The sequence below is a fragment of the Pezoporus flaviventris genome, unplaced genomic scaffold, assembly GCF_033815535.1.
Source record: "Pezoporus flaviventris isolate CSIRO_AGI_PZ_B2104156 unplaced genomic scaffold, CSIRO_AGI_Pfla_v1 ptg000059l, whole genome shotgun sequence".
NCBI classification, from domain to species: domain Eukaryota; kingdom Metazoa; phylum Chordata; class Aves; order Psittaciformes; family Psittacidae; genus Pezoporus; species Pezoporus flaviventris.
In genome coordinates this window covers 594,666-613,623 of record NW_026892607.1, presented here as the reverse complement: position 1 = coordinate 613,623, position 18,958 = coordinate 594,666, and the positions used below count along the sequence as shown (strand labels likewise).

At 46.1% G+C, this 18,958-nt stretch overlaps 1 protein-coding gene across 16 annotated transcripts in view; it reads left to right on the top strand.

Moving 5' to 3' along the window:
• Positions 1-18,958, top strand: part of DOCK7 (dedicator of cytokinesis 7) — a 109,828-nt gene that overhangs the window by 12,261 nt on the left and 78,609 nt on the right. For all 16 annotated transcript variants that reach the window (XM_061469624.1, XM_061469623.1, XM_061469619.1 and 13 more), the window contains exons 3-6: positions 14,937-15,112; positions 15,259-15,327; positions 18,271-18,400; positions 18,507-18,719. In XM_061469624.1, coding sequence (XP_061325608.1) covers positions 14,937-15,112; positions 15,259-15,327; positions 18,271-18,400; positions 18,507-18,719 — 588 coding nt within the window. The remainder of the gene's footprint in view (positions 1-14,936; positions 15,113-15,258; positions 15,328-18,270; positions 18,401-18,506; positions 18,720-18,958) is intronic.

Sequence of the window (18,958 nt, the reverse complement as noted above, 5' to 3'; positions counted from 1 at the left end):
TTGGAACAAGTTGGCTGAATTGCCTTTCTACTCCCAGCAGCTGAATTGCCTTTCTACTTCCAGCAGCAAGAATTCTGCTGTGTTCCTCTCCAAGCTGCTCCTTTTCCAGCTGTAGTTTTGATGACTGTTTTAGCTTGTGTCACCTCCTTTTGCTCTGGGCACCCTGCTTTAGTGGAAGGTGTCCCTGCCTATGGCAGTGGGGTTGGCAGTAGAGGATCTTTAAGGTCCCTTCCAGCCATAACCATTCTCCTATTATTTTAATTCCACTTCTTCCTATTTCTAAGGCTTCTCCATTCTGCCATCATCAAAGTGTGCATGCTCAAAGCTTCAGTCCTGCTCATCTTCATGTGTAACTCTTAATGCAGGATTAGAGTTGTTGCTCGTCGTGTCATCAGCCCTGTCTTCAGTTCTGGCATCTCATTATCCTGTTGCTGTTGTGTTTTGTAGTAAATACATGCAAGGATCCATACAAATCCTGGAAAAGGTCATTCTCACTGGAAGCAGGCTCCGAGCCTTTCCTGTCAAACTGCATTGCGTGATGGTTGGTGTCATAAGCTCCTGGGTTGTCTTATTAAATTCTGTGCTCTGTGAGATGCTCTTCAGAAGCATGATTAACATGGAGCTATAGTTTGTAGGAGATAGTCTGGAGGAAAAGTATATTTAGTTAAGTCATGAGTCTGTATCCTGAGGCTGCATAATGTGACAGAGGTTCGCTTGTACTGAGTTTTGGGTTAACTTCCCTGCCTTAGGCGCCCATCAGGATCCGTTCTGCCTGTCTGTCCTGGTTTGATAATCAGCATTATGCAGAGAGAAAGCATTAGTGCTGCAGAGCTGAAAGAGCTGCTTGCTCTGGAGAAGTTCGTGTGTTGTTAGAAACAGAAGGGCCTGAATCTGCATGGCGGTTTTGTGCAGCCATACTGGTTTGAAAACCCAGACTCGGGCACGTAGTGTGGGTTTCAATTGGAAATCTGTGCTAAACTGTGGAACTAGATGATCTCAAGGTCCTTTCCAACCCTAACTATTCTATGATTCTATATTAATGATGCCATATGATTGAGTTTCATGTGAATATTTCATGGCAACGAGTTGTACCGTTGAGCGTGCAGCATGGAACTGGAGGACTTGGAATGATGGTGCCGACGTGGCTGCTCCTATCCAGTGCATCTTGCTCATCGTGCTGAGCACGTCCATAGATACAATAAGATCAGCACTGGTTCTCTGTTGACAGTTGCCAACAGTAGCTGCTTATGGTAATTCCTCTGAGAGTCTTACCACGTGCAGCCCAATGGAGACATTTGTGTGGTTTTGTGAATGAAGGGCTGTGGTTGAACCTGGGATGGGTGCAAAAACCTTTCAGCTGAGTTTTAGCAAGTCGCTTCCCTTTTGCTTCACAAGCAGCAGACAAATTGCTGCCAGAACTGCTTCTAATTTGGGATCTGGTAGAGCTGGGGAGAAGACTCTGCTTTTAAATGACTCTACCGGAGCTCGCGGTTTATCGTTGCCAGCCTCCACCCTTCTGCCACTTTTAGGAGCAGTGCACGTTCCTCAAACCACAGATCCGTGTCCAAAGGCTTTTCCTGTAGAACCTAACGTGCTGAACTGGGACTCCTTGCAAGATGCAGTCCTTGCAGCACTGAGGTGTCATTTCTGAACCCAGAGCAGAAGGCACTGACAGTTTATTACTGAGCCACAGGAGCTGGGAAGGCCTTAGGAGTTACATGAAGGAGCTTTTATTATTCGGAAGTGACTTTTGGAAGTCTCTCTAAGAGCACTGGTGAATCACAGGAGTGCCTTCACCTTGCTGTTTGTGTTCCGGGTGTTAAACCATGTGCTGTGCTCGTCTTCCATGCGTCAGGATGTTCATGAACATGAGCCGGCTTCAGTGTGCGCTCGCAGCCCAGAAACCAACCGTATCCTGGGCTGCATCCAAAGGAGCGTGACCAGCAGGGCGAAGGAGGTGATCCTGCCCCTCTGCTCTGCTCTTGTGAGACCTCACCTGGAGCATTGTGTGCAGTTCTGGTGTCCTCAACATAAAAAGGACATGGAACTGTTGGAACAAGTCCAGGGAAGGGCCACGAGGATGCTCAGGGGCTGAAGCACCTCCCGTGTGAAGACAGGCTGAGGAAGTTGGGGCTGTTCAGCCTGGAGAAGAGAAGCTGCGGGGAGACCTCATAGCAGCCTTCCAGTATCTGAAGGGGGCCTATAGGGATGCTGGGGAGGGACTCTTCATTAGGGACTGTAGTGACAGGACAGGGGGTAACGGGTTCAAACTTAAACAGGGGAAGTTTAGATTGGATATAAGGAAGAAATTCTTTGCTGTGAGGGTGGTGAGGCACTGGAATGGGTTGCCCAGGGAGGTTGTGAATGCTCCTTCCCTGGCAGTGCTCAAGGCCAGGTTGAACAAAGCCTTGGGTGACCTGGTTTAGTGTGAGGTGTCCCTGCCCATGGCAGGGGGGTTGGAACTGGATGATCTTAAGGTCCTTTCCAACCCTAACTAGTCTATGATTCCATGATTCTAATATTCCCTCATGGGAGCTGGAGCTTCTCACCACTGATGGAATGCACTGAAATCAGAGAGCTTGCACTTCCTCCCAAAGAATTCCCCAAGCATCTTGCAGGATGGGGTTTTGCTTTGTTTATTTGATGAACTGGGCTGTTTATTATGGGCTGTTATAATCCCTCATGACAAACCACTTTCTTTTCTTTCCAAGTTTATTCTTCTGTTGAGCAGCTCCTTGTGCTGTGGTACTTCTCAACACCCTCTATTGCGCTGGTCCTTTTTGGTCATTGCTGCGTGCTGTGCTGTGGCAGAGGCCCAATTGCTCTCTCTGGATTTCTGCAGTAGTTTTACCTGGCTGCAGCTGGTTGGTGGATTGTCAGAGATCAGCATGAGTTACTGATGAAGCAACCCAAAGCTTTCTCTGAATCTTGGTGTGCGTGCCTTGGTTTGCTGTTTTATGGCTGCTTATTGGGCTGCTTTGGTATAGGAAGAGAAGGGTTTTGGTCTTGTAGTCTGGTTTTTAATCTGTGTGTGCTGTCTTTTTATGAGGGCAGATGATGTTACCAAAGGACAGAAAGAACCGACTGGGTGTCTGGACCGCTCTTCAGTTACAACCCAGCTGTTTCATAAGGATCATAGAATCATGGAAGGGTTTTGTTGGAAGGGACCTTAAAGCTCATCCAGCTCCAACCCCTGCCACGGGCAGGGACACCTTCCACTAGAGCAGCTTGCTCCAAGCCCCTGTGTCCAACCTGGCCTTGAACACTGCCAGGGATGGGGCAGCCACAGCTTCTCTGGGCACCCTGTGCCAGCGCCTCAGCACCCTCCCAAGGAAGAGCTTCTGCCTAAGAGCTCATCTCAGTCTCCCCTCTGGCTGCTTAAAGCCATTGCCCTTGGCCTGTCCCTACAGGCCCTTGTCCCAAGCCCCTCTCCAGGTTTCCTGCAGCCCCTTCAGGCACTGGAGCTGCTCTCAGGTCTCCCCTTCAGGAGCCTTCTCTTCTCCAGGCTGACCCAGCCCAGCTCTCTCAGCCTGGCTCCAGAGCAGAGCTGCTCCAGCCCTCGCAGCATCTCCATGGCCTCCTCTAGACTCACTCCAACAGCTCCACGTCCCTCTCATGCTGGGGACCCAACGCAAGTTTCTGTGTCTTGTGCCACATTCATCAACTTTTATTGATCAATGATACTTACATTTTTCAAATCAGATAAAAGCTTGGATTTCTGAATACTTCTGAGTGCCAAGGTGTTGTGGTGTAAGGACATGAGCATCGGCATTGAAATGTCGATTTATTTGTTTTTTCCTTAAGAAAAAGGAAAACTTGATTTATTTGTTTTTTCCTTAAGAAAATTATCTTACTAATTATTTTTTTTAATTTTTAGTTATATTTTAATTAGAAGAGCAGCATTTTAACACAGAGCTTACAAATAAGAAGAATGAATGCCTACTCATTTGTTTTAGAGACCAATCACGGCAGCTTCCAGAGGATGAGGGGTAATATTTCCTGCCTGTTGGTGTATGTTAGGGCATAGCTGAGTGTTAGTGTGAGGTATCAGAGATGCTGATTCGTCTGGGAATAAAGAGATTTGGATTCTTGGACATGATTTGATCTGACCATGTCTGATCTCAGTGCTCCATTTTCTCCATGGAAAATAAAGGTGCTGACATTGACATATCTTTGTAAAGCACTGCTGGCTTTATGGGCATTATCTGGGCTGATTGAATCTTTGTCTTGGATGTATTGGATGTCAGACTTTGGTTGTGTATTCAAAGCTGGTATCTAATTATTCAATGAGAGAATATAGGTTCCTTTGTATATTTTCATTGTTCATTTTAGCATTTAAAAGAAGAATGGATAATTTGTGCAAATGAATGGAAAACGCTGAGGGAAAACGTGACAGTGTCCTGTGTGTAGAAAAGGGTGTTTTGAAGTGTTCAGAGCTGGGTAATTTTATCACCAGAGTCACTAAAACGACAAGGAGAATGAGCCAAGTCAATCAAGCTGATTGAGGCTTACAAGTGACTCCCATTGCATGTATTTCCTGGAGGTTTTGCCCTGCCTTGCGGAATGGTCTATCCTCATCAGACAGGGAGGATGGGAGAGGCATCCACATCCTCTTCCCTGCCTCCTCCCATTAGGGATTACTCACAGTTAACTGCTGTGGTGCAGGCACTTTCTTTAGTGAATGAAAACTGCCACGTACCATTTCTACAATCAGTCGTGGGTCCTGTTGTACAGGTCACAAGCATTTTATGTGTTGAGTTGGTGAGTCTGCAATAACTTCAGCAGCTTATACGTTATCAGAGATAACTAATCTTAATTAAACGTTATTATGCCAACTAAATCTGGCATTCATGGCAGGCCTGTTAAGAAATACTCAGAGGCTAAAAATGCTATTTAATAATAGGATCATAGAATGGTTTGGGTTTTGTTTGTTGGGTTTTGTTTATGAAACTTAGTTGTGGCACATCTTTTTCAGGAATAAAATGCATAAATGAATTGGTGTTTAATGGAAATGCTGCTAGTGCTCTAAACTGCAAAAAAATTCCTTAATGTTGGATTCAAATCAATGGAAAAATATTCAGTCCTAAGTCCCTGTTGGTTGCTTGCAGTCCTTCATTCTAATGCTGCCACTGTCCCAGCAGGCAGCAGTGGGTATCCCAGGTTGGAAAGGACATCAAGGATCATCTGGTCCAACCTTTCTTGGCAAACCATGATCTAGACTACACATCCCAGCACCCTGCCCAGCTGAATCTTCACAGTGTCCAATGTTGGGGAATCCACCACTTCCCTGGGGAGATGATTCCAGTGGCTGACTGTTCCAATTGGAAAATTTTTCCCCTTGTTTCCAGTGGGAATCTCCACAGGAGTGACTTGTGCCCATCATCACATCTTTGCCATGTGACTCTTTGTAAAAAGGGGGTCACTGTCTTCTTTGTAGCTACCCTTATAATACTGGAACATGGTGATAAGGTCTCCCCTGAGCCTTCTTTTCTCAAGGCTGAACAAACCCAGCTCTCTCAGCCTTTCCTCATACATCTTCTCAGTCCTTGGATCATCTTTGTGGCCCTTCTCTGGACCCTCTCCAGCCCATCCACATCTTTTATAATGCATTGTTAGCCTTTTTAATGCCAGGCTGATTTGAATGAGACCCACGTCCCTATTACCTGGGCTGGCCGGGTAGGGTTGATGCACCCAGCCTGTGCACCAGTTTGGCACCACAGGCAAAGAGGCTTGAGGCTGGAAACCCAGTGTGGTCCATGGAGCTTGGGTCAATGGGCTGACCCTTGCTTGGTGATGGCTGTGCTGCTGCAGGGGTTGGCTATGTGCTGGGGCTCATACTGGCCTCTAAGGGATGCTCAGGTGCATGGACCAGGGGACTGTCTGTGCCCACAGGTGGCTTGGACTTGTGTGGTTTGTTAGGTGAAGCTCTTGAGCTGCTCCTGAGCTGAGAGTCATGGGCAGCTCTATGCAGCACCAGCTCTGGCATCTTCATGCATCTCATGGTTAATCCATCCATCCACTGATAATTGAGATGTGGCTGTGCCAAGTGTTTTCTACTCAGAAGAGCGTGCACGTTCACTGTTACCATGGTTCAGCTTACACAGTTGAGAGCCACCACGATTTGCCTGTGAACCCTAAGGGTCCGGATGGATCCATCTCCACTTATCTGATGTAGTGTTCCTGCATGAAGTGGGAAGTCTGTGAGTCCTCTGCAGTATCTGGTCAAACTGTTTGGCTTCTTAATTTCTTTCACAATGGAGCTTTGAGTTTGTCACTGTCGCAGCCTCTGTGCCCTCAGTTTTGGTCTGTTGATCAGAGGGTTGCTCTGTCAGGTCAGTCTCAGCCCTTGGTTTTCTGTACCATCTGTGTGTTATTCAGATACTCTCCTGGTGAAATTACATGCTTCTCAGTCATCAAAGAAGATACCTTCTCCTTGCCCGTCCTTGGAGGCTTGTGTCTTCCTGGGTTTAATACGAAATTGCTCTGGTATTCCCAGATAACTAATTAATCTGATTAATATGAATATTTCTATACCCAAATGGCTTCTTACATTAGCAACCAGTTATAACAGCAAATAACCTAGCAATATTTGTACATAAACCATCTCACTGGTTTTGTGACTGGCTGTTACGTGTTACATGGAGGGAGGTGTATTTACAGATATTCCCTTTATTAGAGGCTTTTTCCATTCCAAGCATTGTGACATTACGTGTGTTTGTCACACCTTGCTGAGCATTAGGCTTGTCTGTCAAAAGCATCCAGAACTTAGTACCTAAATATGCTCAGGACTTAAAAATTGAGGCTTCGGACTATTCCTGAAACCATTTTTGTGGTGACAGAGGATGCTGACAGAAGTCTTTGAGGCACGTTTACAGTTTGCAATGAAGGACTTCCATCAGCTATTCTCCGGGGTAATTACATCTTTCAAAGCGCCATGCAAAAGAAGTACTAAGAGCTAGAGCAGAGCAGGAGATAGGGAACTTCATTCCAGAGGCAGTAGGCAGGTATGTGGAGGTAATGACAGCACTTTGTGGCAGGGGAGGTGTCGTCCTTGTTGAGGGCTGGGAGCTGTCTGTGGTTGATGAAGAGCAGAGATTGCCTCTGGAGGAATCTCCCTGGTTCGTTTGAACATTTCCATGTGTTATAAATGCAGCCAAACCCAGTTAAATGCAGGAGTTCTCTGTGCTCACCAGGCATCAGGGTTATGGAGTTAGGGGTACGGGTTACCTGAAATACAGTAGTGACATTAGTGCAGTACATGAAGATAGGATTCTTAGGATTTGGGTCCAGTGATGACCATTTTTGGAGTGGTTGGGTGAAAGAAAATGGGATTTATGCCAGTAAAACCTGTTTTTCAATGACTTGAGCATTGGCAGTGGTTAATACTGCACTGCTCATGTTTCCAAACCTCTTGGAGTGACCCTTCTTGAATTTGCCTGCAAATTTCATTTCAAGTGTGTGACATTTCCTTTAACCTCAGGTTTACACCGGGTCCCTCCTACAGCACATCAGATTCGACTCCAGTTCCCTGAGATCCCAGTATCCCTTGAAGGGATTTTGCCACAGCAAGAACGGGCCATCTGCATTCCTGAATGCTCCACAAGGGAAGTGACTGTTTGCCCTGGAGACCTAGTGACAGCAGAGAGAAGGCTGAGGCTCAGCTTTGAAATGCTAATCTGCTTCTTCTGTCCTTCCAGGATTTTGCCCAGGGAGGCAGTGGGTGGGAAGTCGGCATTAATTTGGAATTCAAAGCTTTGGTGCAATCTGTCACAGCTTTAGCACATTCTAAATTGTTTTAATGTCGAAGGAGGTATTGAAGTTAAGGTGGAACTTTGTTCTGCTTTCAGAACTGGCAAGAAATATCGCCCTGATTTTGGCTAGCCACCGAGGAAATGTGATAGTGAGGGTCCTCCCTGTGATGAGGAGTTCTGCAAGGTTGGGTTTGCAAGGTCCCTTATGATTTGCTTGCAGGGAATTGTACTCCTGCACAGGAGGCAGAGGTATAACCTTGCAATCTTTGCCATTGGCCTTTTTACAGGGCCCCAAATTGTACTGTGATCCTCACAGAGGTCTCTGCCCTTAGGAATTACACGTCTCCCTTTAGATAAGAGGAAAGTTGGTCTTGGACTGGGCCAAGAGTAACTTGGGTTCAAATCCTTGTTCTGTCAGATGTATCCTGCCAAAACCATCACGTCATTGGTGTTGTGGCATCTTGGGAGGGCAGAGGTGAGGGAGGGAGAATGAAAGGTGAGGGACACGGTGCTGCTTGTGACTGTGCTGGCGCAAACTAGCTGGAAGAGCCTGCAAAATCACAGCTGGGAACTGAGTGTGTTGCTTAGAGCATGTCCCACAAGACTGCTCCTGATGCTCAGTACAACACGTGTGAGTTAGGCAGCAAACCTCTGGAACAGGACCTAGGATTATCTCCTCTGCCCAGCTGTTTGTGAAGGGAAAGGGTACATTAGTCCTTCAGGCAAAAATCTGTGGGTATCAGGGAAAACAGCAACGATTTACACAAGACTCCCAAGGTTGGATTTGATGATCTTTAAGGTCTTTTCCAACTGAGTTGATTCTATGATTCTCCTGTGCTTCAGTCAGTATCTGTGAGATGGAGATAATAATAATTCCTTTCTGTCCCTAGTTGCTACTGTGATCAGTGCCCAGGAGAGCAGACCTTCAGTCTTTAGGTACTAGTGTAGGTGTCATTGGTTCAGTAAGGCAGCATACTTGAGGGGGAGGCTCTTCCAGCAAAGACATGTAAAGATGGCTAATTAAATGCCATGCTAATTAAATGCAAATGTTTGAAATGATGAAAGGATGTAAGACATCCTTTGTAAGGTCATTTCTAGAGCATGATGAAAAGTGCATCTGTGCAAGTGTCCCCATTGCCTTTGTTAGTGAGGCATCATAGAATCCCCGAATCCAGGGTTGGAAAGGTCCAACCTTTCTTGGCAAAGCATAACCTAGACTTGATGTCTGAGCATCCTGTCCAGCCAAAAAGTGTCCAGCCACCACTGCTGCTCAGCAAACCCCTGGTCACTGGCACACATGGGAAGTCCTGCTTGTCAGAAGGGTTTGTGCATGAGGGAGCTGGTTGTGGTCCTCTCAGGGATGCCACAACAGAGCAAGTCTCATGCCCTTTGCATGTTACTTTTTGCTTCCTTGGTGGGGTGGAATAAGCCATGAGCTTTGCAGCGTGGTGCCCTGGGTGTAGCTTTCCCTCTGTGTTAGCCCTTTGCTCCTGTAGTCCTTGGATGAGATGCTTGGCTAGAGTGACTCCTGCCTTTGTTGCCAGATTTGTGCAGATGCTTCGTTGGGAACTGATGATGATGATACAGGTCGGTGCTCAAAAGAAGCAAATAAAGAGGAGAGAGACATATTTCGGGTAGAGGTGCACTAAAACTACAGCAAAATACAATGTTTGCTGTCTCGGTAAGGGCAAAGTCGATAGGAAGTGCAATTTTATTCTCAAGCTTTTAAGGGGATATAACGGTGAAGAATAACACAGCCCTAAAGAAGAAAGCTTGACTGTCCCTGCTGCAGGAGAGTTGTAAACCTTTGAAATAGGGTTTGTAATGCAACTGCTGAGAGCCGTAACTGCAACAACACAGATGCACCTATGGAGCGTGTGTGTTAAACAGTTTATATAAGCCAAATCAATCAGGCTGGTGTCGTAGTCAAGCTGACAGAGCGTGTGTCTGTGGTCAGGTTAAGGGCATAGATATGCAGAATTGTTATTTGCAAGTGATGTGTAAGTCTGAAAAGGAGAGAGTCCTGTTTGATTTCTCCTGTGCTCTCAGTTTATCAGCACAGTGTATTTGGTACTTACATTGGCAGGGAGCAGGTTATGCCCCTCTTACTCACACCGAGTGGCCTCTTTCACCCTGAGTAGCCCTATTAATTTTAAGAGCACCAGAATAGCACTTGTCCTGGGTGAGGTGGCTGAGTCTGATCTTGGGATAAAGACAGTGAAAACCATGTTAAGGACCTGTCTGAAAGGCTGTCCAGAATTTGCTCTGTAATTATAGCTTAAATAAAGAGTATTTCTTAAAGGAGCAGCAATCACGATTTGGGGAGCGGGCTTTCCTTTGCATGTTTTGCCATTAATATAGACGATTCCACAGTCCTGGTTGGGAAGATGGTCAGAGCTCCTGTACAGCTTTGGTTGCTGGAAGAAATGGACACCTTGTCAGTGATCTCCTACAGTAACTCTCCACTATTCCCCCATTAGCAGTTGGTAAGTGGACTGCACATCTGCAAACACTTGACTGAAATTGTCCCTCTCCCTTTGGAAGCCTGATGAAGAAAACCTGTCTGCGTGTCTTGGAGGACAAGGATAAAGTTGAAACGTTTGTAAGCCAGGAAAATACTTGGCTAACGGCCTGGGGAGTTGGTTGTTGGGTGCCTTGTTATTTTTCCTAGTGTAATGAGGAATTAAGCTGGGCCTGGAGACTTGGCAGTGGGAGATAGAGCAGGTTTTGCTCTTCCGTCAGCGGTGAGGCTGGGATGGTGAGGTTGGGTACCCTGGTCCTTATCTGAACTCATCCAGCTCCTTCTGTTCAATCTGATGGCAATTTCAGGTGACACAGGAATAGCTCCATGTCTGCTCTCGTCTGTTCTTGGTCTCATCCACAACTTCAGAGTGATGCAGGAGCCTAAAGGAGGGCAGAGGAAAGTTTAAGCCATCAGTAGTGAGCCGTGAGAGGAGCTCTCCTTGTTCAGTTCAGACCCAGGGACACCATTTGGGTTCATTTTCCTTTCGGTGCATTTGCTCATCCTTATTTCCTCCTCCTCGTTCATCACTTCATCCCCCACAAATATCTAAAGCTTCGATGTGCTTGCCTTTTATCTGCCAATAGTCTGACACCAAGGAGTTCCTCTTCATAGCCATGGATTTATGTGTGGCCTGTTTACTCAGGTGCTAGGCAGTATTTCTGGCTGCACAGATGGTGAGTCTAATACAGGCTTCTGGGTTTGACTTTTGTGTTTGTTTACATCTTCATGGCACAATAGTTACCCGAAGAGACAAACAGGGAGATTGCAAAATGCAACCTTGGGCTTCATCCTGAGATGTACGGAGGGCTTGGAAGCCCTCGGAGCATGGACCCAGGCTCCTCAGCATTGGCCCCCTTTCTGGATCAGGTGTTTCTTAATGAGCAGAGTAAGTTTATTCCCTCTTTTGTCCAACACATTCCGGTGCTCTTGTTGGACAAGTGAAATGTAAGATGCAAAATGCCAGGAATGGGGAAACACGGTGCCATTGGGGCAGTGCCGGTCTCTGCCCTGTGTCTGCTTGCTCCTGCGTGTCCCCCTCCACCCTGCACTAATGCAGAGTGTTTTCCTTGCCTGTTTGTAATATTCTTCTGTTTTATCAGGATGAGTGGATTACAATGATTGGAGGGAATGAGGAAAAGGTTCCTTTTTGTTAGCCTGGGGAGATGCACAGGTAAATGTTTGTGCAGATGGAAACACAGCACTTGTGTGGGCAGCTCAGTTTTGCTGAGCACTGGAAGGTGCCTCAGCTTTGGAGCTGCCAGTGTGGAAGGGAGGATTCAAAATATCATAGGATCACAGAATGGTTTGGGTTGGAAGGGACCTTAAAGCTCCTCCAGCTCCAACCCCTGCCACGGGAAGGGACCCCTTCCACTAGAGCAGCTTGCTCCAAGCCCCTGTGTCCAACCTGGCCTTGAACACTGCCAGGGATGGGGCAGCCACAGCTTCTCTGGGCACCCTGTGCCAGGGCCTCAGCACCCTCACAGGGAAGAGCTTCTGCCTAAGAGCTCATCTCAGTCTCCCCTCTGGCAGGTTCAAGCCATTCCCCTTGGCCTGTCCCTACAGGCCCTTGTCCCAAGCCCCTCTCCAGCTTTCCTGCAGCCCGTTCAGGCACTGGAGCTGCTCTCAGGTCTCCCCTTCAGGAGCCTTCTCTTCTCCAGGCTGCCCCAGCCCAGCTCTCTCAGCCTGGCTCCAGAGCAGAGCTGTTCCATCTTTGTGGTATCTCTGTGGCCTCCTCTAGACTCACTCAAGCTTGTCCTAAAATGTTCAGGCTTAAAAATAGGCTCAGTTAAGCAGCTTTAAGTCACCCCCTGAGGCTACCTTAACCCTCTGTCCTTCTTCCAATGAGGGTGCTTTGAGTGCCAATGCAGCACTGCGTTGCTTTGTGGTTGGGGCTCTGGACCAGCCATAGGAGGACTGTTTCCCAGCAGCTGTGCTGCCCAATGCCTCAGCAGCTTTCACACAGTGATTTTCTTTATCTTCGTTTACAGGGATTCTCAGTTTCTGGGTCTTACTCTTTGGTTTTGAGGTCTATGGGTAGAAAGTAGCAGTAGTATTATAGAATCATAGAACCATAGAATAGTTAGGGTTGGAAAGGACCTTAAGATCACTGAGTTCCAACCCCCTGCCGTGGGCAGGGACACCTCACACTAAACCAGGTCACCCAAGGCCTTGCCCAACCTGGTCTTGAACACCGCCAGGGATGGAGCATTCACAACCTCCCTGGGCAACCCATTCCAGTGCCTCACCACCCTCACAGCAAAGAACTTCCTCCTTATATCCAATCTAAACTTCCCCTGTTTAAGTTTTAACCTGTTACCCCTTGTCCTGTCACTACAGTCCCTAATGAAGAGTCCCTCCCCAGCATCCCTATAGGCCCCCTTCAGATACTGGAAGGCTGCTCTGAGGTCTATTGTGCAGCAGCTCTTCTGAGAAAACATGGACTTTTAGCAATTCCTCAGTACTAAAGTGCCACACTTCAATGCTGGACATTCTGTCAGTTCTCTAGTGCCACGTGGAGCTGTTTCGGGTGTAAGAAGCAGCATGAGGTGATGACATGTTAAGTGTAATGTGGGAGAGAGCAACGCCACGTTCTGCTCACTGGGAGCTTTGCAGTGATGAGAACAGTTCAAAGTGTCTGATTTGTGCTTTCAGAAGTCCCCCAAGTCACATACTTTTAGTTCATTCAGGATTAGAAGGGGACAAAAGGTTATGGGGCCAGGGCTAAATAGATGTTGATGGTGGTGTATTTCTTTACACGGAAAGTAGTGTGTGTCTTTTATCTAAATTGCAGAACTAAACACTGAGTTTCCAAGCATCATATTTCTTGGTGGACCAGATCCGTGTCTGGCATGAAGTCACCTGCTCCAGTTCACCTGACTTCACTGGAGGCACACCGTTTAGGAAGGTTGCAGTATTCCTTCAGTACCCTCTGTGTTAGCCAAGTCTTTTTGCTTAAGGAGAAAGTTCATTCATTTCGGAACCTTTTGGCAATGGAAGTTTAAAAGCTGGAATTTGGCATTGGCACAGCAATTCTGTTGAGAAGCACATTTACACCTTAAATACTAAGTGTTCTTTTTGAAGTCAGCAGCAGCAGAAGACAAGGTACAGGATAGTTCTGTGTCCCACAGACACTAGATGACAGGGAAGAGGAAGTAGTAGAGAAAAATAGCTGGAATTTCATGTGTTTTTGTGACTCACGTTAAACCCCTCAGCCTCACTGAGATGTGCCAGGGAATTCCAGGAAACCAGTCAGTTGCTGTAGAGACAGGTTCCTCAAAACTTGCTTTTAGTGTTTCATTTTCTTAATGTCTGTGTTTATGTGCAGCCTCACAGCATAATGATCTCAGGATATAGAATATGCATATGTAAAAACACACAGTTATGCAGTGGGAGTATCTATCCAGTTTATGCAGTTATCTTTTTTCCTGTACCTAAAAGAAGCTCAATGTTATTTAGCATGGAGAGATCAGTACTGCCAGTGAAATGTTTTCCACTCGTGTGTTTGTTCAGTTATTCCTTGTGCATTGGTGGTTTATGCCCAGTAAAGATGATTTTTAAGCATCCTTTGACACGAAAGGCCCAAATATCAGGGAGAAGAGGTGGTTAAACTCATCCCTGTGGTAGGCAAACATTGTGTTTTGTGTTCCCCAGGGAAGGGCTTTAGTTCAGATTAATGTTAGTCTTACAGAGTTCAGTGGCTTCCTGAGTTCCTGGTATATCAGCTCCTGCTCTGGATTCCTGTCTGGGGTGCTGGAGGGTGAAAGGGTTCTTGCATCGTGGATCAGGGTGAAGGTTGCCTTTGTGATCAGAGCACGATAGAAACAAATCCTAAGTCATACACATGGGAAATAAAGCACCAAAGTTTTTCTGATGCAGAGTGATGCATTCCTGGGAAACAGATGAAAATCCTTTTTCTAGGTTGCATTTTTCATTAGATGATGGCGGTATGCATCATAGACATATCCACAGAAATATCAGATAAGACATGAAAAACAGCTTTGTGATGTGTATTAGCTAAAGTTAACACCATTAAAGTTAGTTATCGTCTGATGCCCGTATCAGGACGGTTGGAACTGGATGATCTTAAGGTCTCTTCCAACCCAAACCATTCTATGATTCTACGTTAGATCAGGTTTCCTCAACAAGACAGAAGAGCTGGTTTCAAAGACAAGAGAGCTGGTTTAAAAAACAAGGTAGGCTGAGAAAGTTGGAGCTGTTCAGCCTGGAGAAGAGAAGCTGCATGGAGACCTCATAGCAGCCTTCCAGTATCTGAAGGGGGCCTATAGGGATGCTGGGGAGGGACTCTTCATTAGGGACTGTAGTGACAGGACAAGGGGTAACGGGTTCAAACTGAAACAGGGGAAGTTTAGATTGGGTATAAGGAGGAAATTCTTTGCTGTGAGGGTGGTGAGGCACTGGAATGGGTTGCCCAGGGAGGCTGTGAATGCTCCATCCCTGGTGGTGTTCAAGGCCAGGTTGGACAGAGCCTTGGGTGACCTGGTTTAGTGTGAGGTGTCCCTGCCCATGGCAGGGGGGTTGGAGCTGGATGATCTTAAGGTCCTTTCCAACCCTAACTGTTCTGTGATTGTATGATTCTAAAATGTGACTTCTCTTTCTTTCACCTTGTTTAAAGACCCCTTCCATCACTTGTCTTTCCCCAGGTACCACTTACAGAAGCAGTGGACCCGGTTGAGTTGGAGGACTACCTTATCACACACCCCATTGCCGTGGAGTCGGGACCCCTGAGGGACTTGCTTGAGTTTCCTCCTGATGACATTGAAGTCGTGTACACCCCTCGAGAATGTCGCACCCTTGTGTCGGCTGTGCCTGAAGAGAGGTAGGGTAGGAGGTGACAGGGTGACACCTTGCTCCAGGGCATCGATTGTCTGCGTCACAACCAATACAAACCTAAGTGGAAGTGGGGATGTTTAAGAATTCCTTGCCATGCCTGTGATTTTGAAGATGTTTTTGTTCTTTTAACAGTGAGATGGACCCCCACGTGAGGGACTGTGTAAGGAGTTACACGGAAGATTGGGCGATTGTGAACAGAAAGTGAGTTCCCCCGTGGTGTTTGTCAGCTTCATTTCATATTTAAAGCTTTCCAGGTTGGCTGGCTGCTGTGGGGATGCTCAGGTTAGATATAAGGAAGATGTGCTTTGCTGTGAGGGTGCTGAGATGCTGGCACAGGGTGCCCAGAGAAGCTGTGGCTGCCCCATCCCTGGCAGTGTTCAAGGCCAGGTTGCACAGAGCCTTGGGTGACCTGGTTTAGTGTGAGGTGTCCCTGCCAAAGGCAGGCAGTTGGAGCTGGATGATCTTAAGATCCTCTCCAACCCAACCTATTCTAATATATGAATTATTGTCCTGGCTACTGAGTCCATGTGCCCTGGCTTTTAATTGCCCAGCTCAGCTGAACTGATGCCTTGTGTTTAGCTGAACTGAAGCTTTGTGTTTGGAAAATTAGATCTTAGACATTGAAATCCCTTGGGGCATTTCTGCAAATCTAGGTCATTGTAGTCAACAGTTGCTCCTTTAGAATGGGAGAGGAATTAGGGAATGGGACCAAGTGAAATTGCTTTGAGCATTTGTTTCTTTCTTTGTTCCCTGTGTTTTTAGCTCTTTTTTAGAGAGGAGTTGCAGTCATTTTGTAACGATGTAAGATTTATGTGCAGCCACAACCACCTAATAGATAAGGTGCCCTCTGCAGCTTTCATTTGTCCCAAAGAGACTTTGAGAAAGTATGTAATTTAAACAAATAACTGTTAATATTTGAACTATGGCAGCATTTACCTAATGAGTTACCAGGCTAGAGAATATGCATGCATTGATTAAATCATGCAGATTAGCAGGAAGGTGTCTGAGTGGCTTTACTTGGAACTCTCTGATGATTGAAAGTCTGATGGTTTCAAGAGCTGCTGTCAAGGAGTAAGTGATCCATGTGATGTGCATCACCTACAAATGACTTGACTACAGCTACAGCTCTGCCCTTGTGGCAGTTGCTACAATTCACTGGTTTAATGTTGTCCTGAGAACCACTTCAGGGGATGCTGCAGATGTGCTTTGCAGTGCTGAGATGACCTAATAAAAATGTGGTTTGTAATCTCGTACCAGAAGAAAACCCTCACCCAGAAAGAAAGCCAGGAGAGAGACAGATGCTTTATTAACTCCCTGCCTTTGTGGGCAGAGTCTGGAATGCACAGTAGGCTTAGACAACGTGACCCAGCCAGCCAGCACACCTCTTGGTTTCCCAGTGACTGTCACTGGTACCTGGAATACCTGGCTGTGATTCCTGCCCTGAGGAAGTTCTAGTTAGTGGCAGCAGAGCTTTTTGTCCTGTGTAGGTCAGCTGCAGGTTGTATTCTGTGTCAGGGAAGGCAGGAAGCTAAAGACATTAAAGTCGCTTGAGTGGGTTGAAGGTGTGATGGGAGATTGTTGAACTACAGTCAGAGGTTGTCTTGCCCCTTTTGAGGAGGTCAGGCACTTCTATAAGTGTTTATAGCAGTTTTAACATGGATAAAATCATGGTGCTAGAGTGGGTGGAAACAGAAGGGGTACTGCTGGAGCAGAGGAAGAACCTGAAGGCCTGGCTGGGGAGGATTAAATAGTTTTTCAAGTAAGGATGCTGATGGGTTTCTCTTAATCCATCTTATTGAATGGTTATGAGTGCTGTGGCTAGCTCTGGGAGCACAAAATCCGTCTCTTTTAGTGTTAGAAGAACATACCTTCCAATGTGCCATCCATCTCTGCCCCCACCCCACAGGTAATAATCCTTATGTCAATCTCTGTCTACAGTTCTTTGTAACCAAAACATTTTTGGGGACAGGCAAATCCATCTATTCAGTGATTACTGTAGTGGTATTGGAAAAGGTAAAGAAGTTTTATTCACTGGCATGAAAAAAACAGTAGCATATTCTTGTTTCAACCTTACGGCATAATTTCTGTATGCTAGTCTGATGGCAGCAATGATCACAAGCACCTCTGAAGTCAGCTCTGATTCAGAATGAATTTACACTTGGTGGTGGAGCTGTGAGTGAAATGCAGGCATCCCAGTGAGGGTTATACAGATTGTATTGTTCAGCTCTCAGGAATGATAACCTTGAGAGAAAGATACTCTCCTCCTTTTTCTCCCCCCTTTATTCACTGCTAGCACAGTTTTCATGTATCAGTGCATCCTTCTCTGGTAACTTTAGTAACAGGGCATGATAAGAACAATTAATTCTAGCTGTGACTCCAGCACTCCTTCAGGAACTGACTTAGAGTGCACATTTTAAGAAGGCTGTGGCTCTGGCCATATGTGTGTGAATATATATATATATATATATATATATACAGTGGCATTTGGTATCCAAAAATTGTGTGTGTGAATATACACATAGTGCCATTTGGTATGATGAAAAGATTTGTTAGTCAAAGAGATCTGATCTTGTCAGCAATAGTAGACAGACTGTTTACTAGCTGTAACACCCTGGAATGCTCTGAAAGGACTCAGTTCTGCCTATAAAGGTAGTATGGGAACATGCTGCTTTTAGTTGGGGTTGGGAAGTCATATGTGTTCCAGAGGTGCTTAGGACTTCTGCACTTCATGCAGGCTTACCTGAAGTTGGTGCTTTGGTTTTCAGGTTCCTAATAGTGTCTGCTCCAGTTCAGTTCTTGGTCCAGCAGAACTCCTGGCCTTCAGTCCTCATGTTCTTGGCCTGTTTTAAGCTTGGCATCACAATCACACATTTTATGATGGCCTTAACTGGCCACTGAAAATACTTCTTTTGACATCACCCAGGGTTGCTGTAGGGTTGAACAGAGTCACATTGTAGGACTGGAATACTGTTGTTGGATTATTACCCAGCTACAGTGGAAGGTGACTGGAAATACTGTTTGCAGAGGGAAGCTTATGCTTTGAGAGGACCCACTTTGGTAATATGGGGCTTGTTCTGTAATGCTGCTTCTGGGTTTGGGGTCAGAAAGGACATTAAGGGTGTATTTGAAATGCTCTGTTTTCAGATATCACAAGCTGGGAACTGGATTTAATCCCAACACCTTAGACAAACAGAAGGAGAGGCAAAAGGGGCTCCCCAAACAGATCTTCGAGTCTGACGAAGCTCCAGATGGCAACAGTTACCAGGATGAACAAGTAATGTACCTTTAAAACCTTCCTGCATAAAACCTGATTTATAGTCACGTTTTAAAAGTGCAGTCCCTTTCCCATTATAAGTTGCTTTTAATTTGTTGAATCTCAGGATGACCTTAAACGCCGCTCAATGTCCATTGACGATACTCCCCGGGGCAGCTGGGCATGCAGCATTTTTGACCTGAAGAACTCCCTTCCAGATGCCCTTCTTCCAAACCTACTGGACCGAACCCCAAATGAGGAGATAGACCACCACAATGAAGATCAAAGGAAGTCCAGTAGGCATAAGGAGCTTTTTGCACTACATCCAGCACCAGATGAGGTATTTTTATATACATGTGGGTGAGGCTAAAAAAGTTAAGGATGTAAGGAATGTGAAAATTGTCAGTCTGCTATGGATTTAAAGGAGTTAAGATCACCTGTGTTTAACATCCATGAGAGCCTTAGCTGTTTTGTGGGTTGCATGTTCTTTAGCATGTTGTCTTGCCATAGATAGTACTTCCAGAAGATTGGTTTTCCTTTATGCTTATGCAATCCTCTGTAATGTAGAAACATTAAAGG